A 25,709-nucleotide genomic window follows, 5' to 3' on the forward strand; every position below is an offset into this window, starting at 1 on the left:
ATGAACTGAGTCCTCCGCTGCTGTTTGTTTCTCCCGGAACAACAACACAACCGGAACCGGTTTTCAGAATAAAACCATCATAACTGCGAATATGTATTATTATTATTATTATTATTATTATTATTATTATTATTATTATTATTATTATTATTATTATTATTATTATTATTATTATTATAATAATAATAATAATAATAATAATAATAATAAGAAGAAGAAGAAATTGTATTTGTAATGCTCTCTTCATTTAAGCAAAATCTCGAAGTGCTACATTAAAGATATAAAAGGATAGAAACAAAACAAGCAGGTAAAATAAAAATAAAAATTTCAGGGACACGTTTAATTAACCCTCATGTCGTCCTGCGGGTCAAAATTGACCTGTTTTAAAGTTTGAAAATGTGGGAAAAAACATATATTCACAGTGAAACTTCTGATGTCCACATTTTCAACATTTTTGGGAAATCTTTGAACATTTTTTGGTGGAAAAAAGAAATGTTAAAAATGTTTCTGAAGAACATTCACAAAAAAAATCTAATTAAAGAAAATATTAGAAGTTTTACTGATATATATGGGGTCACTATATATTTTTAGGATTTTTTGGAAGATTTTTACTCATTTTTTGAAAATATTTACAAGAATTTTCTTGCCAAGTTTGGAGGATTTTTTAAAAAATTAAACTTTTAAGGGAAACTTTTAAGGAATTATTGAAATTTTCTTCCTGAAGGTTTTGCAAATTTTCAGAAATTTGGGGAATTCTTTTGCTGGATTTTTTTAAGACAAAGAAACAATATTTTCTGGTGCCTGTAAATGAGGATAGCAGGGGGGTACAAAGCTTTGTTAAAAAAGAAGCTCTTTAAGCCTTTTTAAAAAAAACATCCACTGTGGAGCTCTCAGGTGGTCGGGGAGGGACAGATTAATAGATACCTGCTATAACGGGAAAGGTGACTACAGGGTGGACCAGAAGTTTCCATACACAGGAAAAATAAACATTTTATGTTGGACAACTGTTTTTATTTCTATAATGTGATCTATGTGATTATCATTGTTTCAAAAACCCATATTAATCCGTGTTTTCCACTGTTGATGAACTTGCATTAGTGATGATGTTGGTGATACATTCCTGGAGATGATTTATGTCTCGTATCTTCACCTGATACACCATGGCCTTCAAATGCCCCCTAAGCTAGCGTCAAACACGTCTTCTAGGGTGTCTGAGACATACAAAATATACATTATACATTTTCCTATGTATGCAAACTTATGGCCCACCCGGTACATAACTTAACATACTAGTTTTATTATTGGTGGTCAGCAGGAGTGCATAGACAAATTATCCAGAGGGGATGGAGGCACTAAATATTTTGGGGTGGCAAAAAAAAACGTAAGTTGTGCTGTAAAATATAGTCTGAAATGTCCTCATTTTAAGGCTTGTTGTGTGGCTCGTTGGTCTAGGGGTATGATTCTTGCTTTGGGTGTGAGAGATCCTGGGTACAATATATCGCCCAGTTTCAGGGTAATACAGGTTCATTGGGTTATATGGACATTACTAAGTACCACAGAATAGGGAATGCTGCAGAGTATTTAAGGGGAAAAGAAAGAATTTATATGTCATTGAAATACTCCAACTTTACAAAACAAATCAGACTTTAACATCAAAATAGTATCTGTAGTAAATGATTTAGATAGATACTTTATCAATCCCGAGGGAAATTTAAGCAAAATTTAACACTGCTTTGTTTTTCTCCAAACACTGCAACAGTAGGAGTTATGTCTACTAGATTCAAGACTCAAGACCTTTATTCTCATTAAACAGCTGCAGACAACAAGACAACCAAATGATGGTGTAACTCCCTGAGTTAGAATAGAATAAAAGCTATATGTGAAATATAAAGGATGGCTGAAAATGTCATTTTTTACTGAAAGTGTAACTTGTTGGTCTAGGGGTGTGATTCTCGCTTTTGGTATAAGAGGTCCTGGGTTCAAATCCTGGACGAGCCCATCATTTGGTGCTATAGTTGTTCTATACAACTCTTACAGGGAGTTATGTGCTATAAATATAAATTCTATATAAAAATAGTACAATAGTACAGCCCAATTTCTGATGTGCACATACAGGTTCATTGGGTTATACAGACTTTGATAAGCAGCACAGAACAGGAAATCCTGCAGAGAATCTGAGGGGAAAAGAAAGAATAGATATGTCATAAAAACATTCCAACTTCAAAAAACAAATGAGACTTTAAGAACAAAATAGTATCTGAGATGAATGATTTAACACTGCTTTGTTTTTCTCCAAACGCAGTAACAGCAGGAGTTATGTCTACTACTAGATTACCAAAACAAAAAAATAAACTGAAAGACAACAGCATCTCAGCTACTCTATCATGCTGTGAAGTATAAAGGGTGGCTGAACATTCCCTCTTTCTTTACTGTAAAGTGTGGCTTGTTGGCCTAGGGGTATGATTCTCGCTTTGGGTATTAGAGGTCCCGGGTTCAAATCCCGGACGACCCCTTCACATGGTCCTAGAATTGTCTGTCAGCTACTACTCAACTAACCCAAGTAGCTTTATTATGTGAAGAGACATTACCTTACAGAAGAACATATGAAACTAATTTTATGAAAATTCAGATCCATCATGCAGATTATTTAAGGGGAAAAGGTTCAGCTGCAGGTAAAACATTCATAGGTTTGGTATGATTTCTACACTGAAACGTCTGTCAATGTGTGATGCTCCTTTATCAAACTACAACAGGTTATAGGACTACAAAATGTGTTTTCATTCACCCACTGCTCAACATCATCATATTTTGGTCATTTAATTATTACAAAGCCTTCACTGTGTAATGCGTCCATACATATAATACTGTCTCTGCTGCAAATGTCCATCTGTGGAAACTGATAAAAAGACTCAGTATGTCAGAAAAACACTCAGACTTCAGTCAACAAAACAGTATCTGTAGTAAATGATTTAAGTGCAGCTGACTGACAGTGTCTGTGTTCGACGGCCTTTATGAGGCTGGATCAGGATCATTTTACATCATGACTGATCCTGTCTCTATGTGTTGATTACTTCAAATGTCATTCATGAAGACACAGCTGCAGCAAATGAACGCTTTGCGCTGTTGGAACTGAACTTACTTTACTAAAGTTTCCTGTCCTTCCAACTTAGGTCAAAGCTTTACAGAAAGATAAAATGTAAAACATGATTTCCTTCTCTTTAGTCTGTGATCCTTCTTAAATAAAACAGGTTGAGTTTTATCAGAAGTGGAGGTCAGAGTTTGTTTCCAGCAACACAAACTGTGTCCTTTGTGATGTTTAAAGCTATGCAGTCTTTTAACGGTGCTTTCACTTCCACCTACACACCTTGGGGTGTGTTTGGGCTGTACTACTGCTAAAGCTTACTTCTAGTATGTCACTGAAATGGGAAGGTCAGATTTTGAAAAGAGCCTGCAGAATTTTGGAAACTGGTCTTGTGGACAGATGAGACCCAGATTAATCTGTATTAGTGTGACAGCAAGAGCAAAGAATAAAAGAATACCACCTCATTGGTAATAAGAGGTTATGGACTGGTACTGGTTCATTGATGATAGAACAGCAATAGCAGAAGCTAAATTAATTTTGAAATGTAAATAAACATCCGGCCATCTTCCCAAAAATGTCTTGAAACTCATTGGACAATGCTTCATCCTACATCAGGACAGTGATCTGAAACAGCTAAAGCAACAAAACCAGTTTTTCTAAGCTAAAAATATTGGTAACCTCTTGAATGACCAAGTGAAAAACTTAATCGAAATCCAGTTGAGCATGCCCTCCATATGCTGAAGAGGAAACTGAAGGAGACAGGCTGACCCAAAAAGCATGTACTGAAGAGCACCACAAGAGAACGACCAAGGACCTGGTAATGTCTATGAACTGCAGACTTATAGAAGTCACTGCATATGTTAAAATTTCTAAACACAACTACTTTAATATACTACTACATCTCAAAAATTAGAATACAGAATATATGAGTATTTAACTGATGTTGTTCAAGAGTGTCATATCAAGACACTCCTGAACAACATCAGAAGTCTCTTACCTGGTCTACGGAGAATAAGAACTGGACTGTTGCTCAGTGGTCCAAAGTCCTCTTTTCAGATTAAGTAAAATTTGAATTTTGTTTAAAAATTAAGATCCTAGATTCCAGAGAAAGAGTGTAGAGGCACAGAATCCAAAGTGGTAGAAAGCCAGTGTAAAGCTGTCGCAGTCTGTGATGATTACTACCACCCAATGGTTTGTAATCCATGTTACTACTGTGCTTGACTGGCCTGACCTGAACTCCATAGAACCTTATTTCGGGTACAGTCAAGAGACCCAAAAATACAGATGAACTGAAGGCTGCTATCAAAGCAACCTGGGCTTCAATAACACCTTAGCAGTGCCACAGGTTGGTTGATTCCATGCTACACTGCATTGATGCAATGATTCATGGTAGAGGAGCCCCAACCATGTACTGAGTCCATAAATAATCATACTTTCCAGAAGTTCGACATTTCTGGATTGCAAATATTTTAATTGATTTTAGGAAAAACTCTAATATCAGATAGTAGATTTCTAAATTTTAATGAGCTATAAGCCATAAGCATGAGCTAAAATTAAAGCAAACTAAAGAAATGCTTCAAAAATATCATTTTATGGGTAATAAATGTAGAATATATATGAAAGCTTATATTTTAATTAATAATAAAAAAAATATTTCCAATATTTAAATCTTTGGAGATGCACTAATAGATATTGGTATGGCCCAATCATACTGGTCAAATGAGAGGACAAAGTAAGAGGTGCTGTGTTTTCTTCCTTGTCAACACAAAATGTATAAAAATAACCTATAAAATATGGAATTCATATTTAAACTATATGTGAATTGTTTGATTGTGAATATGAAACTACAGAGACCAGGCGCAAATACAGGACTATCTATACAACATAAATCTTCAAATAAAAATTGGTGCTTAAAAGGCAGGTCTCATCAGGATTAAAATTAGGCTTCGTTATAAATGATGACCAATTGGATTTGTATGTCTTCATTTTTTTATTTTTCTTTAAAAAAAAAAAAGAAGAACTTGAGAATAAAGTTAAATATGTTTGAAAAGTAAAATTTCAAGTGCCCTGGTATTGATTTTGCAAACCTTTTATGAAGTCATGGGGTCATCCTCAGATGGATCCCCTGTTGGGGGACCACTGAAAGGCACACATCTCTGGTATTGGCCCCAGAAATTGGCTGAAAAACAATTGGTAACAAAGACCTGTCAAAGAAAGTTTTCTATATCACCAAGTCACAGATATTTGAAGAGATTTGTACATGTAAATGTCCATTCATCTCTGAGTTTGTCTCTATCACAGTAGAAACATCATCACAGTTTTTACCTTGGTTCTGTCCTGAAGTGGAATGGATGCTCCATGGACCTGTCACTTCTCATAGAGACACTGCTAGATGCAGGTGAAGCTGGTCTGGGGTCCTCAGTCAGACTGAAAATAAAAAAGAACACAGTGACAAATTCAAAATAAGAATTTACTGTATTAATGACAAAACATGTTTTTGTCTTCTGAGGTGTTTGATAGAATGAGGAAATACTTATTCTGGCCTCCATCCTATTTTCTCATTCAGTCTCTAAAATGTTCTCAATCTGAGCACTAATCATGTTAAACCTTCTAACTTTGGGTCTTCATTGCCAGAGCTTTCTGTGTCTTCCTCTGACCAGTCACTTCTCACAGTAACATCACTGGGTGCACATGAAGCTGGTCTGTAAAGGTCAAAACACACCAGTGACAAAGCATAGATTAGAAAATGTGATTACAAATTTACCGTTAAACTCTTAATTTACTTTGTGGGAGTAAATAAAGCGTGTGGGAGTTGTAATGACTCTTTTCTGTTTAAGTGGAGCCCCAGCATCAAGGGTTCACCTGAGTTTACAGTCTGCTATCTACAACAAAACCACCAGAGGAATATAACATTTTTGCTCGACTTTTTTTTGGTAAAATATCCATAAATACAGCCTCTCCTCTTACAAAGACAATGTAAAAAAAACCAAAAAAAACAAAGCACTATTTTCTATCCTTTAACACATGGTAACTTTATTCACTCAGTGAATAGTTGAATTTTGATATAATTTGTGAATCCTTTGTGAGAATGTTGACAACACACATCTAAGTCACAGAGCAGATCTGACAAAAAAAACTGAGAACTGCTGCTATTCATGAGTGAATTAAATATCAAATGTTATGAGGATGAGACTATTATTACTGTGAAAACTGTCCCTCTAATGATAGTTTTTCCAACATTGAAGAATAACATTCCACATTTACGCCACTAGAGGGAAGCAGACGCAGCAGAATGGTTAAAAAACAGAACGTCTGCCTGCTCTATCATCTCATTATGAAACTAACAGTGATAATACACTGTTTCGTATTTTGATAGTGACCTTTCTGACTCCTAGAAGGCCCCTTTAGGTTCCCAGAAGTTCCACTGGGAGAGACTAATGAATTAAAAAGAAACAGCTCTACATCTAGCAGGCTGCAGGTCTTTGAAGCAGCTTGTAATCACACCGGTGTTCGTCTGCTGCTGCTCCCGACGGCCACAACTAACAGTCAGAGGTTAAAGGTTCAGACACAACAAGGCTGCCCTTCTGATGGCCGACCCAAGCATCAGATTTCAGAGGAGAAATGGTACAGAGGAGGGTAATAGTTAAATGTGTTTTTCTTGATTAAAATGCATCTTTATTGTATCATTAAGCTGACAGTAACGCACACAGAGAGATATGAAACTGAGGCCTGTAGCTGAGAAATAATAGAGCTACTTCCTCTTCCATTATCTCATCTTTGCTTGAATCTCAAGACAAACTTTAGATTTTAACTGTGTATAATAACTTGTAATATACATTAAACAGAGCTCCGGTAATGATGCATATCAATATAAAAATTAAGACAAAATAGACTGTCCACATCTAAAAGAACAAAAAAAGAAAGGAAAACCTGATTATCTCTGAAAGTCTTTAAATGATTCCCTATGAAGAGAGGTGAGGAGGTTATCTTGTCTGGAGCTGTATGTGTGCGTTCAGTTCAATCCTACCATAGTCAAAGTAGAGGGTGAAAATAGGAGGGTTCCTTCGTTCACAGTAGTCTACTATCGCCAACAGGTTCAGCTTCTTGTGGACTGGACTCGCCATCCACTACTGGAAGCTGGTCTCTCTGGAGTCTCTGAAACCTCTTCTCAAATCTCTGCAATGTTCTTCGACGGTCCAGAGACTCACTCTGGGTTCTCAGCTGGTCTGAAGAACGTTCCACCTCATAAACCAGACCTAGAAATGAGGTCAACAGAAAATTACCTCTATGCTAATTCTATCACTATTTCTGGTTACAAGAAGGAGCTTATAAAATCGACTTATTGCTGTAATTCAGGTGTTTGCAGTACAGTATAGAAGATTAATCAGTTTCAAAATCACAATTTCATTTAATAATTACTTCTGAGGGCTAATGTTTTAAGCAAAAACTCACTGGAAGTTCGGCAACATAATGGAAATAGAAAACAAATGATGACACGTTAACTGTAGAAAACACCAGCTATCGGTGGAATTTACTAGCAAAGTACATGCTAGCAGACTTTCATAGCGCTAACATTTTAGCAGAAGTCAATAGGATTTAACATGGCGAAAATTAGCATCATGGCAAGGGGACTTTTACAGCGCTAACATTTTAGCACAAGTCAATGGGGTTTAATATGGCGAAAATTAGCATCATGGCTAGCGGACTTTCAGACGCCGTTTACTTCGTGTCTCATGCTAGAACTTTGCTGAACTCACCAGGACAATAAATTGGCACAATGGCGACAGGTTCGATGTTTTTACTGAACAAAATGTGGTCCTTCTCTATCCTACCTCACTGCATTAGTTAAGCTCTAATCTACGATTCAGCCGTTTAACTTTTTCACCGTTGAACTTAACTGGACCAACTCACAGTTAGGAGGCGGGCTGAAAGTCTCTGATTGGCCAACGTCAATGTGAACTAGTTTGCTTATTGGCTCGTTGCCACGCTCATCACGGAAACTTTTTAATTCTGAGGCTATATTAATTTACATGTGTAATATTAATGTTTAATAAGAGCCTGTTTATTTTTGCTTAACATAATAAAGATATTTATTAATTCTTTTTTTTTTTACTCATCTAACCACAGATGTATCATTCATTTCCGTATTTTGCAGTTCTTCGTGGTCATATGTGCTTCTGCTGGCTAGTTTGTTCGTTTTTATGATATTTAAAATAAACTCAGGTGAAAAAAACATAATAATGAATTATTTTGACATGTAACAAGTAAATCCAGAAGTGTGTGTGCGTATGTGTGTGTGCGTGTGTGTGTGTGTGTGTGTGTGCGCGCGTGCAGGAATGAGTAGCTGTTGTATTCACAGGTCCCTTATTGTGTGTGGTTTATTAACAGGGAGAAACAGCTGAATAACGGTGGTCTCATTCATCTAATTGCAACACATCTCATCTTAACTCATAACACACACACTTAAATTACACACACAGGTGTGCAGGACTGAACACACACACGTGAAAACAGTCATCCATCATGTTGACGGTGGGTTGTTGGTCAGATTCACACTCCCACAGGCTGCTGATGCTAATGGTCTTCCACTTAGACTGTGTTTTCACAGGACTGGAATGGATGAGTCCATTAGTGTTAAGTAGCGGGGGTTGGTTATTTTTCACACCCTCACTTGGCAAAAAGTTGGTCGGCCTTCTCACAGTAAGAAGAACTGTCAACACAGTCATCCCTTTACAGCAGGGGTGTCCAACATGAGGCCCATGGGCCAAAAGCGGTCCTCCAGAGGGTCCAATCCGGCCCTCAAAGTGTAAAAATTCCAGAGAAGACATTAACTGCAGATTGTAAATTAGTAAAACTATAAATGTAAAATAAGTAAGTAGTATTAATAGATTGTTTTGAAAATAAAAAAAATACTAGATTGTTCATTGTCCTTTTGTCATTTTGTGTCTCATTTTTGCAAATTTTTGTCCTTTTTGTCTGATTTTTGTTGTTTGTCTCATGTTTTTGTCATTTTGTTTCTTGTTTTTGTTGTTTTGTGTTTCCTTTTTGTCTCATTTGTGTTTTTTGTCTTATTTTTGTCGCTTTGTGTTTTGCTTTATTGGTTGTTTTGTGTGTCATTTTTCTCGTTTTGTGGCTTTTTTGCCTTGCTTGTGGTGTTTGTCTTTTTTTGTCATTTTGTTTCTTTTTTGTCAAATTTTTTGTGTCTTTTTGCTTTGTTTGTGTCATTTGTTTGTCATTTTGGGTCTGATTTTTGTAATATTTTGTCTTCTTATTGGCTTATGCTTTACATAATAAAATACACAGAAGCTCCCACACTGTCTCTTACTCTCTCATGTTTTCAGCTACACATCTGGAATTATGTGGCAAAATAAAATTTTAAAAAAGGACACAAATACATGGTGTTTTGAAATAAACAACAACAGGCAGCTACGGTTACACTTTAAGATAATTGTCAGAGCGTGTGATGTTAAAATGCTGCAAGAAAATGAGTGGAAATATTACCCCACTACAGAGAATTGACATTTCCTTTCAACATCTGAGTGTTCAGTAAAAGTCGGTGTTGACAGCAAGTCTGTAATCTGAGAAAATAACGGACTGCTGGTATATTGCGTGCAAAAAAAAGAAAGAAAAGAAAATGTGTGTGCATGTGTTTGCACTGGAATATCCACTAGTAACCCAATAATGTGTCCAGAAACAGGGCTGACGTGAATGTGTGTGAGCATGTGCAGGGGAGAATTTGTATATTTTAGGGCTGACTGAGTGTAATTATGGACAGATGAGATTATTTATCTATAGTCTACATTTCCTTAAAGGTCTGTCTCACCTGCTGGAGTGGTTTAGAGGAGGTCTAGGATAAGAGGAAAATGGCAAAGAGAGACGAGGGATAAAAAACAAGTTTTAAAAAATGAATGTAGGAGGCACATGGAGGAATATTAACAAGCTGCTTTCCTTCCTTCCTTCTTTAAAACTCTCTGTTTCTGTTTCTTCCTGTCTAATAACTGCAGCTATGTGTGTTTCAGCTGTTAATGGTTATTTAAGATCAGATATGAGACAGAGATCTGTTTATCCAGACTAGAACAGAATATTTGGCTCTGGCTGATAAGGAAAAGAAAGGAAATTGCCAGGAGGGATTAGGACTGGCTGGTGTGTGTATTTAAGGGTGGATAATGATCGCCTAAAGGAAACAGTCGACAAATTGCTTAAGTAGAAATTAGGAGGAGATTCAGAGGAGCGAAGACAGAAACAAACAGACTGAGAGATGGAACGAAAAGACCTTTTTAAGAGTCTTTACATGGAAAATAAGGATTGTAAAGATTTATTATGTGTGAAAAGCTCTTTATGTGAACCCTGTCAGATGATTAAAGCCCTCAACAAACTCACATTCACTGTATTTCTCTTTTTTTCTTTCTAATTACAGCTCCAGGTCCCTAAAATATCAGCAACACATTTTGTATTATTGAGTGTTAACATTTTAAAAAGCAAACTCGGATTTTTGACATCCTAAACATACTCGAAAATGCGTCAAAATTCATCCCCCGGACTGCATTTCACCTAGAGCAGGGGTGTCCAACATGTGGCCCCTGGGCCAAAAGCGGTCCTCCAGAGGGTCCAATCCAGTCCTCAAAGTGTAAAAATTACAGAGAAGACATTAACTGCAGATTGTAAATTAGTAAAACTATAAATTTAAAATAATTTCTAGACCATGACAAGTTGTTCTGATCATAAAGTAAAATATTAGATTGTTCATTGTTCTTTTGTCATTTTCAGTCTCAGTTTTGTAATATTTTGCCGTTTTTGTTCCTTTTTGTCTTTTTTTGTCTGACTTTTGTCGTTTTGTTTCATGTTTTTGTTGTTGTTGTTCTGTGTTTCCTTTTTGTCTCACTTGTGTTTTATGTCTTATTTTTGTCGAGCAACAAACTCAGAGTTTTCACTATAAAGCTGCTTTCTGGATCAGAGTCCTGCTGTAAGTCATAAAGCGTGGTTCTATTCTTTCAGCTTTGATTTGAACATTTCTACATTTCATTTCTGCTGCCTGCCTGTCCTCAGTTCTACTGCTGATACCGAACGAGAAATGAAAAATCCAAGATCAGACATTAGATTGAGTTGCTTTTGTCGTTTTTTTTGTTTTTTTTTAGTATCTTGAAACCAGAAAAAAAGTTGGTTTTAAAGTAAATAAAATAGAAAAGAACAAAGACCCAGTCAAGGTTGTGTTGTCGTGTCTCAGTCAGAAACGAGGAAACAGGAAATGATGTCGTATTTACTAGTTTCTGCCCCTTTGGATTGAATCCACTAACAAATTATCAGACGTCTGATCAGCTGAACTGGTTGGATTCAGTTCAGACACAAACACCAACATTATTCTGGAATGCTTCCTCCTTCAGCTTCACACATGAATAAAGTTACAGACATCTGAAACAAGAATTCAACATGTAGGGAGGAGTTTTACTGCTTTTATCTCCTGTTCTTCTGTGCTGTTGTTCTCTGCAGCCCTGCCTCAGTAAAAGCTCAGCTCTTTATACTCTGGAATATTCACATCTTCAACAAAGTCTCCTCAGAGCTACTGTTATGCTGACATCTGCTGGACAAGCACAACAACTAATCCAGAGGAGTCAAATTCATCTTAGTCCAGGTTCCACAGTCAGTCCAGTTTGATCTCCAGTGGACCGGACCAGCAAAATCAGAACATAATAACCTAATGTCAAATTTTCCCCTTGTTTTAGTACAAAAACTTCACATTTAAGGAATTACTTTTTCACAAAACATTATGAGCAACCTACTTTATGATCAAAATGACAAAAGTCAGGCAAAAAAAAGACAAAAACCAACAAAACCAAGACAAAATATTACAGAAATATGACACAAAATGACAAAAGAGAGAAACAAAATGTCAAAAAATGAGACAAACGACATGAAAAAAAACCCAAAAGAGACAAAAAATTAGACAAAAAAGTTACAAAGTGACAAAAAATGGCCGTGACTAAACAAGAAAAAAAATTACACAAATGACATAATCAAGACAAAAAATTACAAAAGAAGCGAGAAACAAAATGACAAAAAATATACAAATAACACAAACAAGTCAGAAAAACACAAAACGACAAAAATGAAACACAAAACAATGAATAAAGCAAAACACAAAATCAAAATAGTCAATTCTTTGATCCATAACTCAGCTTGGAAACATAGCACACTGGAGTTGTCTTGCTTTTTGCCCTTTTTGTTCATTTACAATAATTACAGAGTCACCATCATGAGCTGATGACTGTGTCCTGACAGGAGTTATCCTACAGAGCTGATGGAGAAGGAATAGCTGCTCTGCTTGACCTGAGGCTCAAAATCACACAAATTTGGCAAGAAAATGCTTGTAAATATTTCTTAAAAATGAGTAAAAATCTTCCAAAAAAATCCTAAAAATATCTAAAGTGATTCCATATATATCAGTAAAACTTCTGATATTTTCTTTAAGAACATTCACATAAAAATCAACCAAAATCCAGTGAATTTCACTGGATTTTGGTTGATTTTTATGTGAATGTTCTTAAGAAGCATTTTAACATTTCTTTTTTTCCACCAAAAAAATTTCAAAGATTTCCCAGAAATGATGACAAATTTGGGAGATTTTTAAAAAAAAAAAATTAAATTTTTAAGGAATTATTGGAATTTTTTCCTGAAGGTTTTGCAAAATTTCAGAAATTTGGGGAATTTTTTTTGCTGAAGTTTAGTATTTTTTTCAGACAAGGAAACAATATTTTTTGAAATTGAGGAAAGCAAGGGTGGTCTGATCATTTATTCCATGACTGTAGAAGGGACTACATACATGCTCAGTGATTTCATCATAGATGTGATCACCTGCCTTATGTTTCTGTTCAGTTCATCCATCAAGTTGGTATTAAAGCAGAAAGTTGCTGGAAATGACACGTTAACTTCTGAAAATGAGTAGCTGTGAACTCCTGAAAGACAAAATGAAAAACATTCCAGGAAACTCATAACTCTTTACAGCTCTCTGTTTAGCATGGAGCTTCCCTGAGTAGGTGAAGGAAATGTCGAGGAGAAATGTGGAGAAGGCAAAGAGTAAAGGTGAGTCGGAGGTGAGGAGGGATGGATGGGACACGAAGAGGTGAAGGAAGAAGAGATCCACTGACAACTGTACGGATGTGATCGCTCAGAGCCAGAACCAGACCGATCTCTGAAGCTGCAGGGGTCGGAGGTTCGGCCTTTGGGGAAATGATGTCCTCATGAATCATCCTGGCAGCCTATAACTAGGAGTACGTCTGCGTTGTATTCCCTCATGCACTCACGCACTAGTGTGTCTGCTGGTGACTGTCAGCGAGCAGAGTGTCCACTTATGAATGAAAAGCACTTTCCTCTGGAGGGTGGAGGTTAAATTCTTCCACTGGAAACGTTCAGACACCAAAATCTGTCAGGCACCTGGACGAACACACACACACACACACACACACACACACACACACACACACACACACACACACACACACACACACACACACACACACACACACACACACACACACACACACACACACACACGCGTGACTATTTTTGCACTAAAACAAAGGAGAAATGTGGAATTGTAGTTATCATGCTGTGGTTTTACTGGTCCGGTCCACTGGAGATCAAACTGGGCTGAATGTGGAACCTGGACTAAGATGAGTCTGACACTCCTGCCCTATATAGTGCACTATGTAGGGTCTAGTGGGAGATTTCAGACACTTCCCACACATTTGCAACACTATTTGTATTTCCTCTGCACTCTGCGGCAGCTTCATCTCTGAACGTAGACCACCACTGGTTGTAACTGCAGATAAAGTCTGAGTAATCTCAGCTCTCAGCAGTTAGAAGGAAAACCAGAGGATCTGGTTCAGCAGCTCGTATTATGACTGCAGTCTTGGGGTGACATCAGTCAGTGTGTCTGTAGTCATGGCTCTGCTGTTTGTTATGATTATCACAGTGACGCATTTGTTTCTAATGGCTGTTAATGGCACACACGTGATGAAGGCGTGGTGGACGTGCTTCACGTGTTAGAGCAGGTTCTTAACCAATCACAAGCATGGATGCTGGATTCACACTGAACCCAAGGTTTCTCCCACTTAACTGGTGTGTGAATAAGAAACACTGGAAACCAGTTTTTAGAAACTAGATAAGGTTAAAGGCGTTGTACAAGAGCAAACCATTTAGCACATTAATGGTCATGTTGGGAGAAGAACCAAGTTAAGGTGAAAGAAAAAACAAATGGGACTAGTCGAAGAAAAAACAATTAAAAAGTATAAATACAGTATAAAAATAAAAAATTAGCATGCAGAATGACAGTAGCTTCAATAGATAGCCTTTTTAAATCTGTCATCAGGACAGCACCGTCTATCTATCTATCTATCTATCTATCTATCTATCTATCTATCTATCTATCTATCTATCTATCTGTCTGTCTGTCTGTCTGTCTGTCTGTCTGTCTGTCTGTCTGTCTGTCTGTCTGTCTGTCCGTCTAGCTATCTATCCATCCATCCATCCATCTATCCATCCATCCATCCATCCATCTATCTATCTATCAATCTATAGTCTATCTATCTATCTATCTATCTATCTATCTATCTATCTATCTATCTATCTGTCTGTCTGTCTGTCTGTCTGTCTGTCTGTCTGTCTGTCTGTCTATCCATCCATCCATCCATCCATCCATCCATCCATCCATCTATCCATCCATCCATCCATCCATCTATCTATCTATCAATCTATAGTCTATCTATCTATCTATCTATCTATCTATCTATCTATCTATCTGTCTGTCTGTCTGTCTGTCTGTCTGTCTGTCTGTCTGTCTGTCTGTCTGTCTATCCATCCATCCATCCATCTATCCATCCATCCATCCATCCATCTATCTATCTATCAATCTATAGTCTATCTATCTATCTATCTATCTATCTGTCTGTCTGTCTGTCTGTCTGTCTGTCTGTCTGTCTGTCTGTCTATCCATCCATCCATCCATCCATCCATCCATCCATCTATCCATCCATCCATCCATCCATCTATCTATCTATCAATCTATAGTCTATCTATCTATCTATCTGTCTGTCTGTCTGTCTGTCTGTCTGTCTGTCTGTCTGTCTATCCATCCATCCATCCATCCATCCATCCATCCATCATCCATCCATCCATCTATCCATCCATCCATCCATCCATCCATCCATCCATCCATCCATCCATCCATCCATCCATCCATCCATCCATCCATCCGTAACCTTTCATTGAATCTTTAGATAAGAGATCCTGATCATAAAACTACTGTTTCTTCATTGATTATTAGCATTTCTTTGTTTCCAGGTCTGATGAAACCAAACAGACATTTGAACTGCCGAAGAAATCCTCGATCGAAGGATCAAATGTGAGCAGAAATCTTAAAATGTGTGATTACAGTTTGCTTGGTAATCATTATTCCTGCTGCTACAGGGACTGGAGTGAACAGAACAACAGTCGTCTGCATGGATCACCTATCTGATCTATAAATAAAGAACAATGTTTTCAGCTGCATTAAAGACGATCTGGTGTCCACTGAAGGCAGGAGCAGCAGTTTGATGGTCCATGAGCAGCTTAAACAACCATTCAATCAGATTATAATACAGTCTGTTGATCTGTTCCCACCAAAATTCTTGACTTGTCATTGCAATCCAAATATCTTGGGGGATATTGGTTGGATTAATCATCATCAGTCGCATATTTTGGAATTATGGACGCTTTAATTACAAAACCATTGTTCAGTTTATTATGTGATATTTACAGATTATTCAGCAAGGAAACTAGTTACAGCCCAGTAAGTCATATTTTACAATCCATAACTGAGGAAAGAAAACCAACCCCAGCTCGTGCCAAGTCTTCTGTTTTAAATGGAATGATAGACCATGAGTAGAGCTGTGAGTTTATTAGGGGGCTCATTCAGCGTCGTCCTCAGCTGTTTGTTTGGAGTCGACGATGCCTTGAAACACTGCAGTCGCTCCCTCACACTCCACATTCTTAGGTCTTGTAGGGATCTGTTGGAAAAATGACAGATTAGCAGTCTCATAGTGGTCAGAAACCATCAAAACAGTCCTAAAAATTCATTCAGATAGCAAAAGCAGACCTAGTAGGATAGATAGTGGTGAATTTCAGCCATTTATATTATATATATTTAATCATTTTTCCTTCTACAGTTGGGTTATTCCATCTGAAATCATCAGGGTCTTCTGCTCGACCGTCTCTCATTTGCTTGAAACTTTTCTTTAATCATAAACTATGGATATTTAAAAAGGTATCTGTGATGTTTTAATTTATATTATTGATATAGTACTTCTGAGATAATTTTGTTTTGTAAATTGTCCATTGACCCATTTTCACCTTTGTATACGTGACAATATCTCAGGAACTATGAAAGATAAAAGCCTGAAAGTTTCATTGCTGTTTCTCATCATGCCATTGATTTAGAATCTGCAATACTGGACTAGTAAACCAAAGATCATCTAAATCAGAGTTTTTCAAGAAGAAATTGTTCCAAAAATCTAATAATCTGAGATGGATTTACCAAGTTTCCACTTTAGTGCAGTTTATTTATTGTTCAGTCTACACAGGGAACATGATATAGAAGATATTTTAAATTCTAATCAATAATACTGTTGTTTTGTGTTGTTGTTTTGCAGTGCCTAAATGTTTACCTGGTTGCAGACAGATTTTCCGTAGCGTATGAAAGTGGCAAAGTGTTCACAGTTGAGCGTGAAAAGCTGATACTGGAAGTGTTGATCCAGGAGAGCATCCAGACGCTGCCTCATGTCCTCCGGTGCTGACGGAGTCAAAGCGTGGCCGTTGTTTCTGATCAACACATGGGCTCCTTTAGGGACGTTAATCTCAGCCAGACGCATTCTACGGATCCTGGTTTCCCCCAGAAGAAGGTCTCCACAAATCTGGACAACGGCTTGCAGGTAGTTACGTATCGTGCTCATTACTGGTCCCTCGTCTAGAAATAAAATATTAAAAAGTATGGCAAATTATTTTCAGAATGTGTAAGAATGTCTTCTTTCAGTTTCAGTGAAGAATTATTTTATCCAGGAGAGTCAAACTCATTTTAGTCCAGGTTCCACATTCAGTCCAGTTTGATCTCCAGTAGACCAGTAAAACCACAGCACAATAACCTATTAATAACCACAACTCCACATTATAATCACAGCTATCTGGAACTGAACAATCTAGTATTTTACTTTATGATCAAAACAACTTGTTATGGTCTAAATAATTATTTTAAATTGATAGTTTTACTAATTTATAATCTGCAGTTAATGTCTTCTCTGGAATTTTTCCACTTTGAGGGCCGGATTGGACCCTCTGGGGGACCGCTTTTGGCTCGCGGGCCTCATGTTGGACACCCCTGCTTTAATCAAAGACCCACTGAGCAGGTTTTGGTTGATCTCTGAGGAGCTGATTTCTTTAGAGCCACCTTAAACTGAATCGTTTTTCTGTTAGAATTGGTGTGTTTCAGGAAATCTGTTTTTAGGAAGGTGATATTTTCCTTACATGCTGCAGATTCCTCAGATCTAAGTCACACATGCTGAGGTTTGTTTACATCAGGAGATAACATTAGAAAGTCTTTGTGAATTTCCTCTTGGTTGAAGAATTATGATCATTTTAGGAAGACAAGAGACATGCTCTAACTAATCTTCAAAATTTACTGAAACACCTGATTACTATGTAATGTATTATAGTTTTCTACAGTGGAATCTGAGGTTTACTGCTCAGTCCTGTGACTAGACAACATCAACATTAACTGCAACTGTAGTAACCTAAAATGATAACATTTTCCTCTTTTAAAATGTATAAACACGATTGCAAATTGCAGACGAATGCCCTAAATAACAATTTGTGTTTAATATTCATGATCCTGATTTGAGATTTATGAATTCTGCTCATCTTTTGAAATACATACACACCAAGACACTTAAAATGATAAAGGATCTGTTAGATTTTTACAGATTGGGAACATTTACTCAAGGCATCACAAATTGTAGTCTATCAAGTATATTTTAGAATCCAAGGAAAAATAATCTACGTTAGTGCAAAAAAAGTAAAAAAAATGACATCTGAGGGCATTTGTGTGAAATAAAAATATAAAAGCCAAGTTGCTTCATGAACTGTTTTATTCAGTTCACACCATTGGTCTTTATAGCAACCTTCTCTTGTTTTTTAATTATATTTTATGGTATTTATGGATAAAAAGCACACAGCTGTTCCAATCTCACTGTATTTTGACAGAAATTTATTTGGGCACACGATGGTTTTTCATCTGTAAGCAAAACTCTTCACTTGCATGATGGGAATGTCTGTGTGGTCAGAACATTTGTTGAGATTTTAGAACCTTTGTTAGGATTTTAGAACATTTGTTGGGATTTTAGAACATTTGTTGGGATTTTAGAACCTTTGTTAGGATTTTAGAACATTTGTTGGGATTTTAGAACATTTGTTGGGATTTTAGAACCTTTGTTAGGATTTTAGAACATTTGTTGGGATTTTAGAACATTTGTTGGGATTTTAGAACCTTTGTTAGGATTTTAGAACATTTGTTGGGATTTTAGAACATTTGTTGGGATTTTAGAACCTTTGTTAGGATTTTAGAACATTTGTTGGGATTTTAGAACATTTGTTGGGATTTTAGAACCTTTGTTAGGATTTTAGAACCTTTGTTAGGATTTTAGAACATTTGTTGGGATTTTAGAACATTTGTTGGGATTTTAGAACCTTTGTTAGGATTTTAGAACCTTTGTTAGGATTTTAGAACCTTTGTTAGGATTTTAGAACATTTGTTGGGATTTTAGAACCTTTGTTAGGATTTTAGAACATTTGTTGGGATTTTAGAACCTTTGTTAGGATTTTAGAACATTTGTTGGGATTTTAGAACCTTTGTTAGGATTTTAGAACCTTTGTTAGGATTTTAGAACCTTTGTTAGGATTTTAGAACCTTTGTTAGGATTTTAGAACATTTGTTGGGATTTTAGAACATTTGTTGGGACTTTAGTGCAGCACGAGCTTTAAATGCACTTGTTTTCCTCACCTGGAACTGCAAAATGAACCACATATCCGTCCTCATCGTACACTCCCCAGTGTGAGAATCCGATGGGGTAGTCGAACTCTATCAGGTCTCCAAACTTGCCGTTGGTCACGATGTGCTCGACCTGAACTCAGAACAAAACACAGCAAATAAGACTACAGGAAGCTGTTTGAGACGAGTCTCCACCCTGAGAGAACAGGTTTACCTGCATTACAGCGTGTTCAGGGCTGAACGCTGCATGTTATTTAGTAATGGTTATTTCTCATCTCTGTTGTCGGAGTTATTACTGATCACACTTTCTGTTTGTGTGTGAGACATGAAAAAACTATTCTTATGACATCTAGCTGTTGTTCTGATGGAGATGAATGAATTTAATGTCAAATCTAAGTGACAAGGATGGAACATCATGCAGCAGTTTAACAAGATTCTTTATATATTTCTATATTAGCACAAGCTGATTACAGTGTATATTCCATATATAAATCCTGTATACATATCTGTTATTGTATATTATTTCATAAACTTACCTGCTGATCATAATCCATAGCTGCCTCCTCCTGGTCCGTCTCTATCAGAACTGTGGCAGCTGCACTAGTTTCCTCTCAGTGGGTGTGTTGTGTGAAAATCTGGTTTGTCACTGAAGGAAAACAAAGACAGCTGATTGGCTAAAGGAGGGAGTCGTTCCACAAGGTGTATTTCCTTTGCTTTTAGCTTTCTTTGACCTGTGTGAGGACTTAAACTCAGGTGAATTGGTTATAATGATATACCTACTCCATGATAAGATGAGCTCCTCTGTTCTGTGTGCAGGTGAACAAGTGGAAGGAGTGTACTGACTTCCTGTTTGTCCTCTCCATGGGAGCTGCCTTGCAGTTAGCAGAACCTCAGCTGAGACAGAATGGAGGACAGAGAGATTACTGATCTGACAGCAGTATGTTCAACCCACACCGACTCCAGCTCACCATAAAGCTGTCCACAGTTTCAGTAGTGAACTCCAACAGCCTGCTCCACATCAGAAACTGACCTGCAGAGAATCACAGACACTTTCACAGGAGCCTACAGTGGTCTTGGACTATCATTAAACTGCACTGAAGTTCTGCATCTCCCTGTGTACAGTACCAGCTCAGCTGCAGCTCATCCTGAAATCACTGACCTTAAAGCAGCACAATTCTACAGTTTCATTCAGTGATGTACATCTGAGAGTAGATCCAACACAAGCAAGGATCTGGTGGAGAAAACAACCTTTGAAAGACAATCAGTCAAATTGAGGATGGTCAGATCAAGGTTCAAGGTTTACTTTATTGTCTCCCGTGGGAGAAATTTGTCTTTGATAAGGACAAGGCAAGCTGCACGAGAACACATAAAACAGAACACATGCTGCTAAAACACATAAAATACGTGACATATAATAAATAAGTTAAAATAATATAAAGAAAAAACCTAAAATAAACACATACCCCCATACATCCATCCCTATGTACACAACATCTGGCTACGTCCTTTTGGGAGCTGCACCTACCTGCTGATTTAAAAAGGCTGAGCTGCACAGCGGGACTCTTCTGCCTGAATTCAATAGAACAGACTCTGGAGTCAGAGAGAATACTGTTTGCTGTCTGATGGTATCCTGTATAAACAGTTTTTGTGGAATGAATGGAGCATGGGTACCCATGATCTTATATACCATCTTCCCCAGGTTGTGAGTCAGAGTTTTTGATTTGACTGTTGGAGCCCCAAACCAGCAGGTGATCCTGTACCGGAGTATGGACTCCATGGTTACACTGGACAGATTTATAGTTTTACTAATCTACAATCTGCAGTTAATGTCTTCTCTGGAATTTTTACACTTTGAGGGCCGGATTGGACCCTCCGTTGGACACCCCTGGTCTATACTCTTCAGGTTTCCTGCTTTTCAGTATTCAGATCAGCCTATTATATATTATTTTATCCTAGTCCCCTCCTGCTCTGGGTCTGGTACAGTCACATAAATTATCACAGCCTCCAAACCAATCACGAACAATAAATAAAATGTCAAACATCCTAAATGTTAGAACACTATTACAGCTCAACTTAAAAAAAAAAAAACACTTACAGGTGGTTTACTTAAACTAGAACTGGAGCCAATTCATATTTCTAAACCTTTTCTGCCCCTCTTCCAGCCACATGTATGCGAACGCTGGCATGAATGTGGGCGGTGATGAATTAGAGCCATGAAGGACAGGACTGGATGAAAGCTGGAAGCAAAGGGAGAAACAAAGCGAGGAGTGAAAGGAAACATCCAGGACAATGCAGCAACCAGCACTCTGAGCAGCTCCACGGTTTCTACCAAACTAATTCTTGACCAAACCTTTGAAGAGGCTGAAAAGTCAGAATAAAAAGTTAGTTCCAGTTCCAGCATAAAAACAGCCTACCCCTGGAGTAGGATCTTTCTCTCCTCACCATTCATCTGCTGCTGCTAATTGACGACACATTTAGAGCGCCTCGCCGTCTTTCTGCCTCCGTCTGAAGATCTGTTGATCAGAAGCTGCCTCCAGTCCAGTGAATGATGTTTATGGGTTTCCTGAATGAGAATGAGGCTCTGTTTGTGTGACTGTTGCTGCTTTTCAACTGGAAATGTAGATTCCTCCTGCAGCGATCAAAAAGACTTCGAACACGGCTGTGGTCCTTTTGAGGGTATTTTTAATCACCTAATGGAGCGTTTAATTATGTCTGACTGAATTTACACATCGAAGACCCTTATTTGGAGGCTGCACAGCGGCTCGGTGGAGGAGAGAGAAAAACACACTGAATATACCTGAAAAAGTTGAGAAAATCCTCTTTATGCAAGAACTTGAGTTTGCTTTTGAGTTTCGGCTTTTTCTGGGTAAATTCAGCGTAATTTAGCTAAAACAAGTGACTTTATAAGAAAAATCTTCTTTATGCAAGACATTTTATGGTTTCAAGAGGCTCAGGTGCAGGAAATGATGGAGCACGAAGGTATAAAACAAAGACTTTTATTTTACAGAATGCAAGATACAAGAAAACCAGAACTACAAAAGGTTGCTGGAAAACTACAACTGGTTAAACTGGGGCCAAAATGAAAGTGGAATACTCCTTGAAAAAAACATTGAAATTCTAAGTATATTTTGAGTGAAATCATCCTTTAAAGCTGTAAGTTCTGCATTTAAACCGTAACTTGTGTGCACTTTAGTGATCATCTTTTGTGGTAACTTATAAATAATGCTCTAAACGTGCGACCGGAAGCATGCAGCCCTCTCCTTCTCACTGAGGATGACTTGATTGGCTCAGTTCCACCTGGTTGTGCTCAGCTCCTGCTGATTACTGATGAGATGCACCTGGAGAGAAAGGAGGGAAGGCAGAGATCTACCTGGAGCCCACAGCAGCAAGCAGGACAAAGTCTGACGTTTGTTGGAGTTTTTCTCGACGTTTTTGGGTAAATTCAGTGTGTGATTTAGTTAAAACACATGACTTTATCATGAACCAAGCAATATGCAACCAGCATATTGTTGCTTATTTATACGACTGAATCATATTTTTTTGGTAAAACATAAAGTATGGAAATAGGACTGAGAGAGGAAGGAAGGCATGAAAACCTGTGGTGACTTTACAGCCATTATTGCAGAGTATGAGTAAGATGCTGTATTTACCAGAAAGTAACACATTTCTCTGGAAATTATGGGATATTTCTACAACTACGTCCCAAGTATAAACACTTATCTTTACCCAGAGCAGAACATCATCATCTCTTTCAAACCCTAACACTGATCTTTATCCACAACGCCAACAGAAAACCCTTTAGAGAAGTCAGGACTAAAAAGCAACTAAAATAGTCAAATAAATGTAGTGGAGTTAAAACATAAATAACAGTAGTGATAATAATATAGCAGCATATAAAGGAAATATCTAAGAAAAGCACATGCACCTTAGAGCTGTACTCAAGTACAGTACTTGAGTAAATGTAGATGTTATTAAATGTGGCCCAAATCAATCAGTTGTGTTGTATCTACTCTCAGATGGATAAAAGCATCTGCTAAATTGAGAAGCTCTACGACGGTAGAACATGACCTCCTACCTCCATTTTGAGGAGATAAAACTAACCTGAACCTGGATGTTTAGTGAATTTTTCAACTTGAAGATGAATGAGGTGAATCCGTTGTTTTACTGCTGGTGGCCACATATTGGCTCCAATCATTCAGCTGGAAGCATGTGGAACACACATGACACTCCATAACACCAGTTAATCCTCAGAGATGGATGAGCCCATTAAAGTGTCCACAGGTGACAGCTTTATGTGTGTGTGTGTGTGTGTGTGTGTGTGTGTGTGTGTGTGTGTGTGTGTGTGTGTGTGTGTGTGTAGCCAGAAAAACTCCTAAAATGAGCAGACAGCAAAGTAACTAAAAGATGACAGATTACAATCAGATTTTTCTGTTTCCTCGTTTATCTGCTGATGGACACGTGTGGTTTTTATCCACCTGGTTTCCTGCACATCTTTCCAGGCATTAAAAACACGTATGATGATGATGATCATACATGTTTTAATGCCTGGAAAGACGTAAATCACGATAGATCCACAATCGAACTTCATCTGCTCCCCTCATCTCTCTCCTGTTTTCTCTGCAGATTTATGCTGCAGCTTATCTCAGAGCGAACATGTGTTTCCATGTACGGACTCTCCTTTTCATATGAAGCACATGCTAAGAACATGCAGCCGTCACACACACACAAACACACACATACAGAGTTGTTGAGAGATGGAGTGCAGACACCTGAAGGTCTGAGACGTGTTGACGGATATACGACCGGTTCTGTCACAGCGAATCCACGCTGTCATGAACACATGCACTATTACACGTATGGAAATAAAAAACTGCAACATGTAAAATGTAGCAAATACCGTATTGTTTGTTTGCTGTTTTAAATTGTTTAGATGTGGTTTTAGCTGCAGAAAGAAAAGTCATTTCTTCAAAATCCTAGCATGTTCCATGTGCAGTCTGTACTGTTTACTGCAGTACTTTTACACGCTACATGCAGTATTTGATGAACTTATCAACATTTAGCTGCAGCGAAATTTTATGTCTCTGGGTTTAAAGGGGTCAAAGGGTTTACTTTATTTCAGTGTTTCTCAAATACGGGGTCGCGCCCCCCTGGGGGCTCGCAGAGGCATGACGGGGGGACGACTGGGAGGTAAAGGTCCGTCTATGTGGAACTAATCAGCTGAACTATTGTGCATCCAGATTTCTGTCTCTCTGACTAACTGACCTTGATGGATCTCTGGGGAGAGATGCAGCAATCAAAGAGCTCGTAGTAAAGTTCTGTCTCTGTGATGACAGGTTTCCCTCAACAACACGATATATAGACTATAGATAGATAGATGGACTATAGACATATAGATAGACTATAGATAGATAGATGGACTATAGATAGATAGATGGACTATAGATAGATAGATGGACTATAGATAGATAGATGGACTATAGATAGATAGATAGACTATAGATAGATAGATAGACTATAGATAGATAGATGGACTATAGATAGTTAGATGGACTATAGATAGATAGATAGACTATAGATAGATAGATAGACTATAGATATATAGATAGACTATAGATAGATAGATGGACTATAGATAGATAGATACATAGATAGATAGATGACTATAGATATATAGATAGACTATAGATATATAGATAGACTATAGATAGATGGACTATAGATAGATAGATAGATAGATAGATAGATAGATAGATAGATAGATAGATAGATAGATAGATAGATAGATAGATAGACTATAGATAGATAGATACATAGATAGATAGATGGACTATAGATATATAGATAGACTATAGATATATAGATAGACTATAGATAGATGGACTATAGATAGATAGATAGATAGATAGATAGATAGATAGATAGATAGATAGATAGATACATAGATAGATAGATGGACTATAGATATATAGATAGACTATAGATAGATAGATAGATAGATAGATAGATAGATAGATAGATAGATAGATAGACTATAGATAGATAGATAGATAGATAGATAGATACATAGATAGATAGATGGACTATAGATATATAGATAGACTATAGATAGATAGATAGATAGATAGATAGACTATAGATAGATAGATAGACTATAGATAGTTAGATTGACTATAGATAGATAGATGGACTATAGATAGATAGATAGATAGATAGATAGATAGATAGATAGATAGATAGACTATAGATAGATAGATAGACTATAGATATATAGATAGACTATAGATGAAATGGAGTATTGTCCTTGATGGAGAGCTGTGCTTTACTAGTGGCCTTCTAGTTAAAATATTGTTATCGTTCCAACTAGGGCTGAAGAAGATGTTTCAGATGTTGACCTTAAGGCTTGTATCGAGGCTGAAGCTTTTCCTTCTCTGAGCTCAAAGCAAACACGATATCTATGATTTTATTGTTGATTTTAAAATGAGCCGTATTCATTTGGGCCCTTTGAGTCGGACTTCAGCCAAAGCTACGTTTCAGAGGCGGTGAAAACTTCAGTTGGTG

General features: G+C 37.3%; 1 protein-coding gene and 1 long non-coding RNA gene across 2 annotated transcripts; both read right to left on the bottom strand.

The window, feature by feature from the left end:
- Positions 1–253: 253 nt before the first annotated feature.
- Positions 254–7,974, bottom strand: LOC111585910 (uncharacterized). Its single transcript, XR_002747891.3, has 5 exons — positions 7,840–7,974; positions 7,110–7,338; positions 5,408–5,509; positions 5,170–5,261; positions 254–2,174 (listed from the first exon to the last, which is right to left on the bottom strand). It is a non-coding gene; the product is annotated as an uncharacterized LOC111585910 (long non-coding RNA).
- A 7,837-nt stretch (positions 7,975–15,811) lies between these two features.
- LOC111569129 (phospholipase A and acyltransferase 4-like) lies at positions 15,812–19,819 on the bottom strand. The gene is made up of 4 exons (XM_023271106.3): positions 19,688–19,819; positions 19,164–19,284; positions 16,780–17,078; positions 15,812–16,122 (listed from the first exon to the last, which is right to left on the bottom strand). The coding sequence occupies exons 1-4, from the start codon at positions 19,703–19,705 to the stop codon at positions 16,024–16,026; spliced, it is 537 nt and encodes a 178-aa protein (XP_023126874.1). The 5' UTR covers positions 19,706–19,819; the 3' UTR covers positions 15,812–16,023.
- Between the last annotated feature and the right edge of the window lie 5,890 nt (positions 19,820–25,709).

The sequence above is a fragment of the Amphiprion ocellaris genome, chromosome 8 (genome assembly GCF_022539595.1).
Source record: "Amphiprion ocellaris isolate individual 3 ecotype Okinawa chromosome 8, ASM2253959v1, whole genome shotgun sequence".
Lineage (NCBI taxonomy): Eukaryota > Metazoa > Chordata > Actinopteri > Pomacentridae > Amphiprion > Amphiprion ocellaris.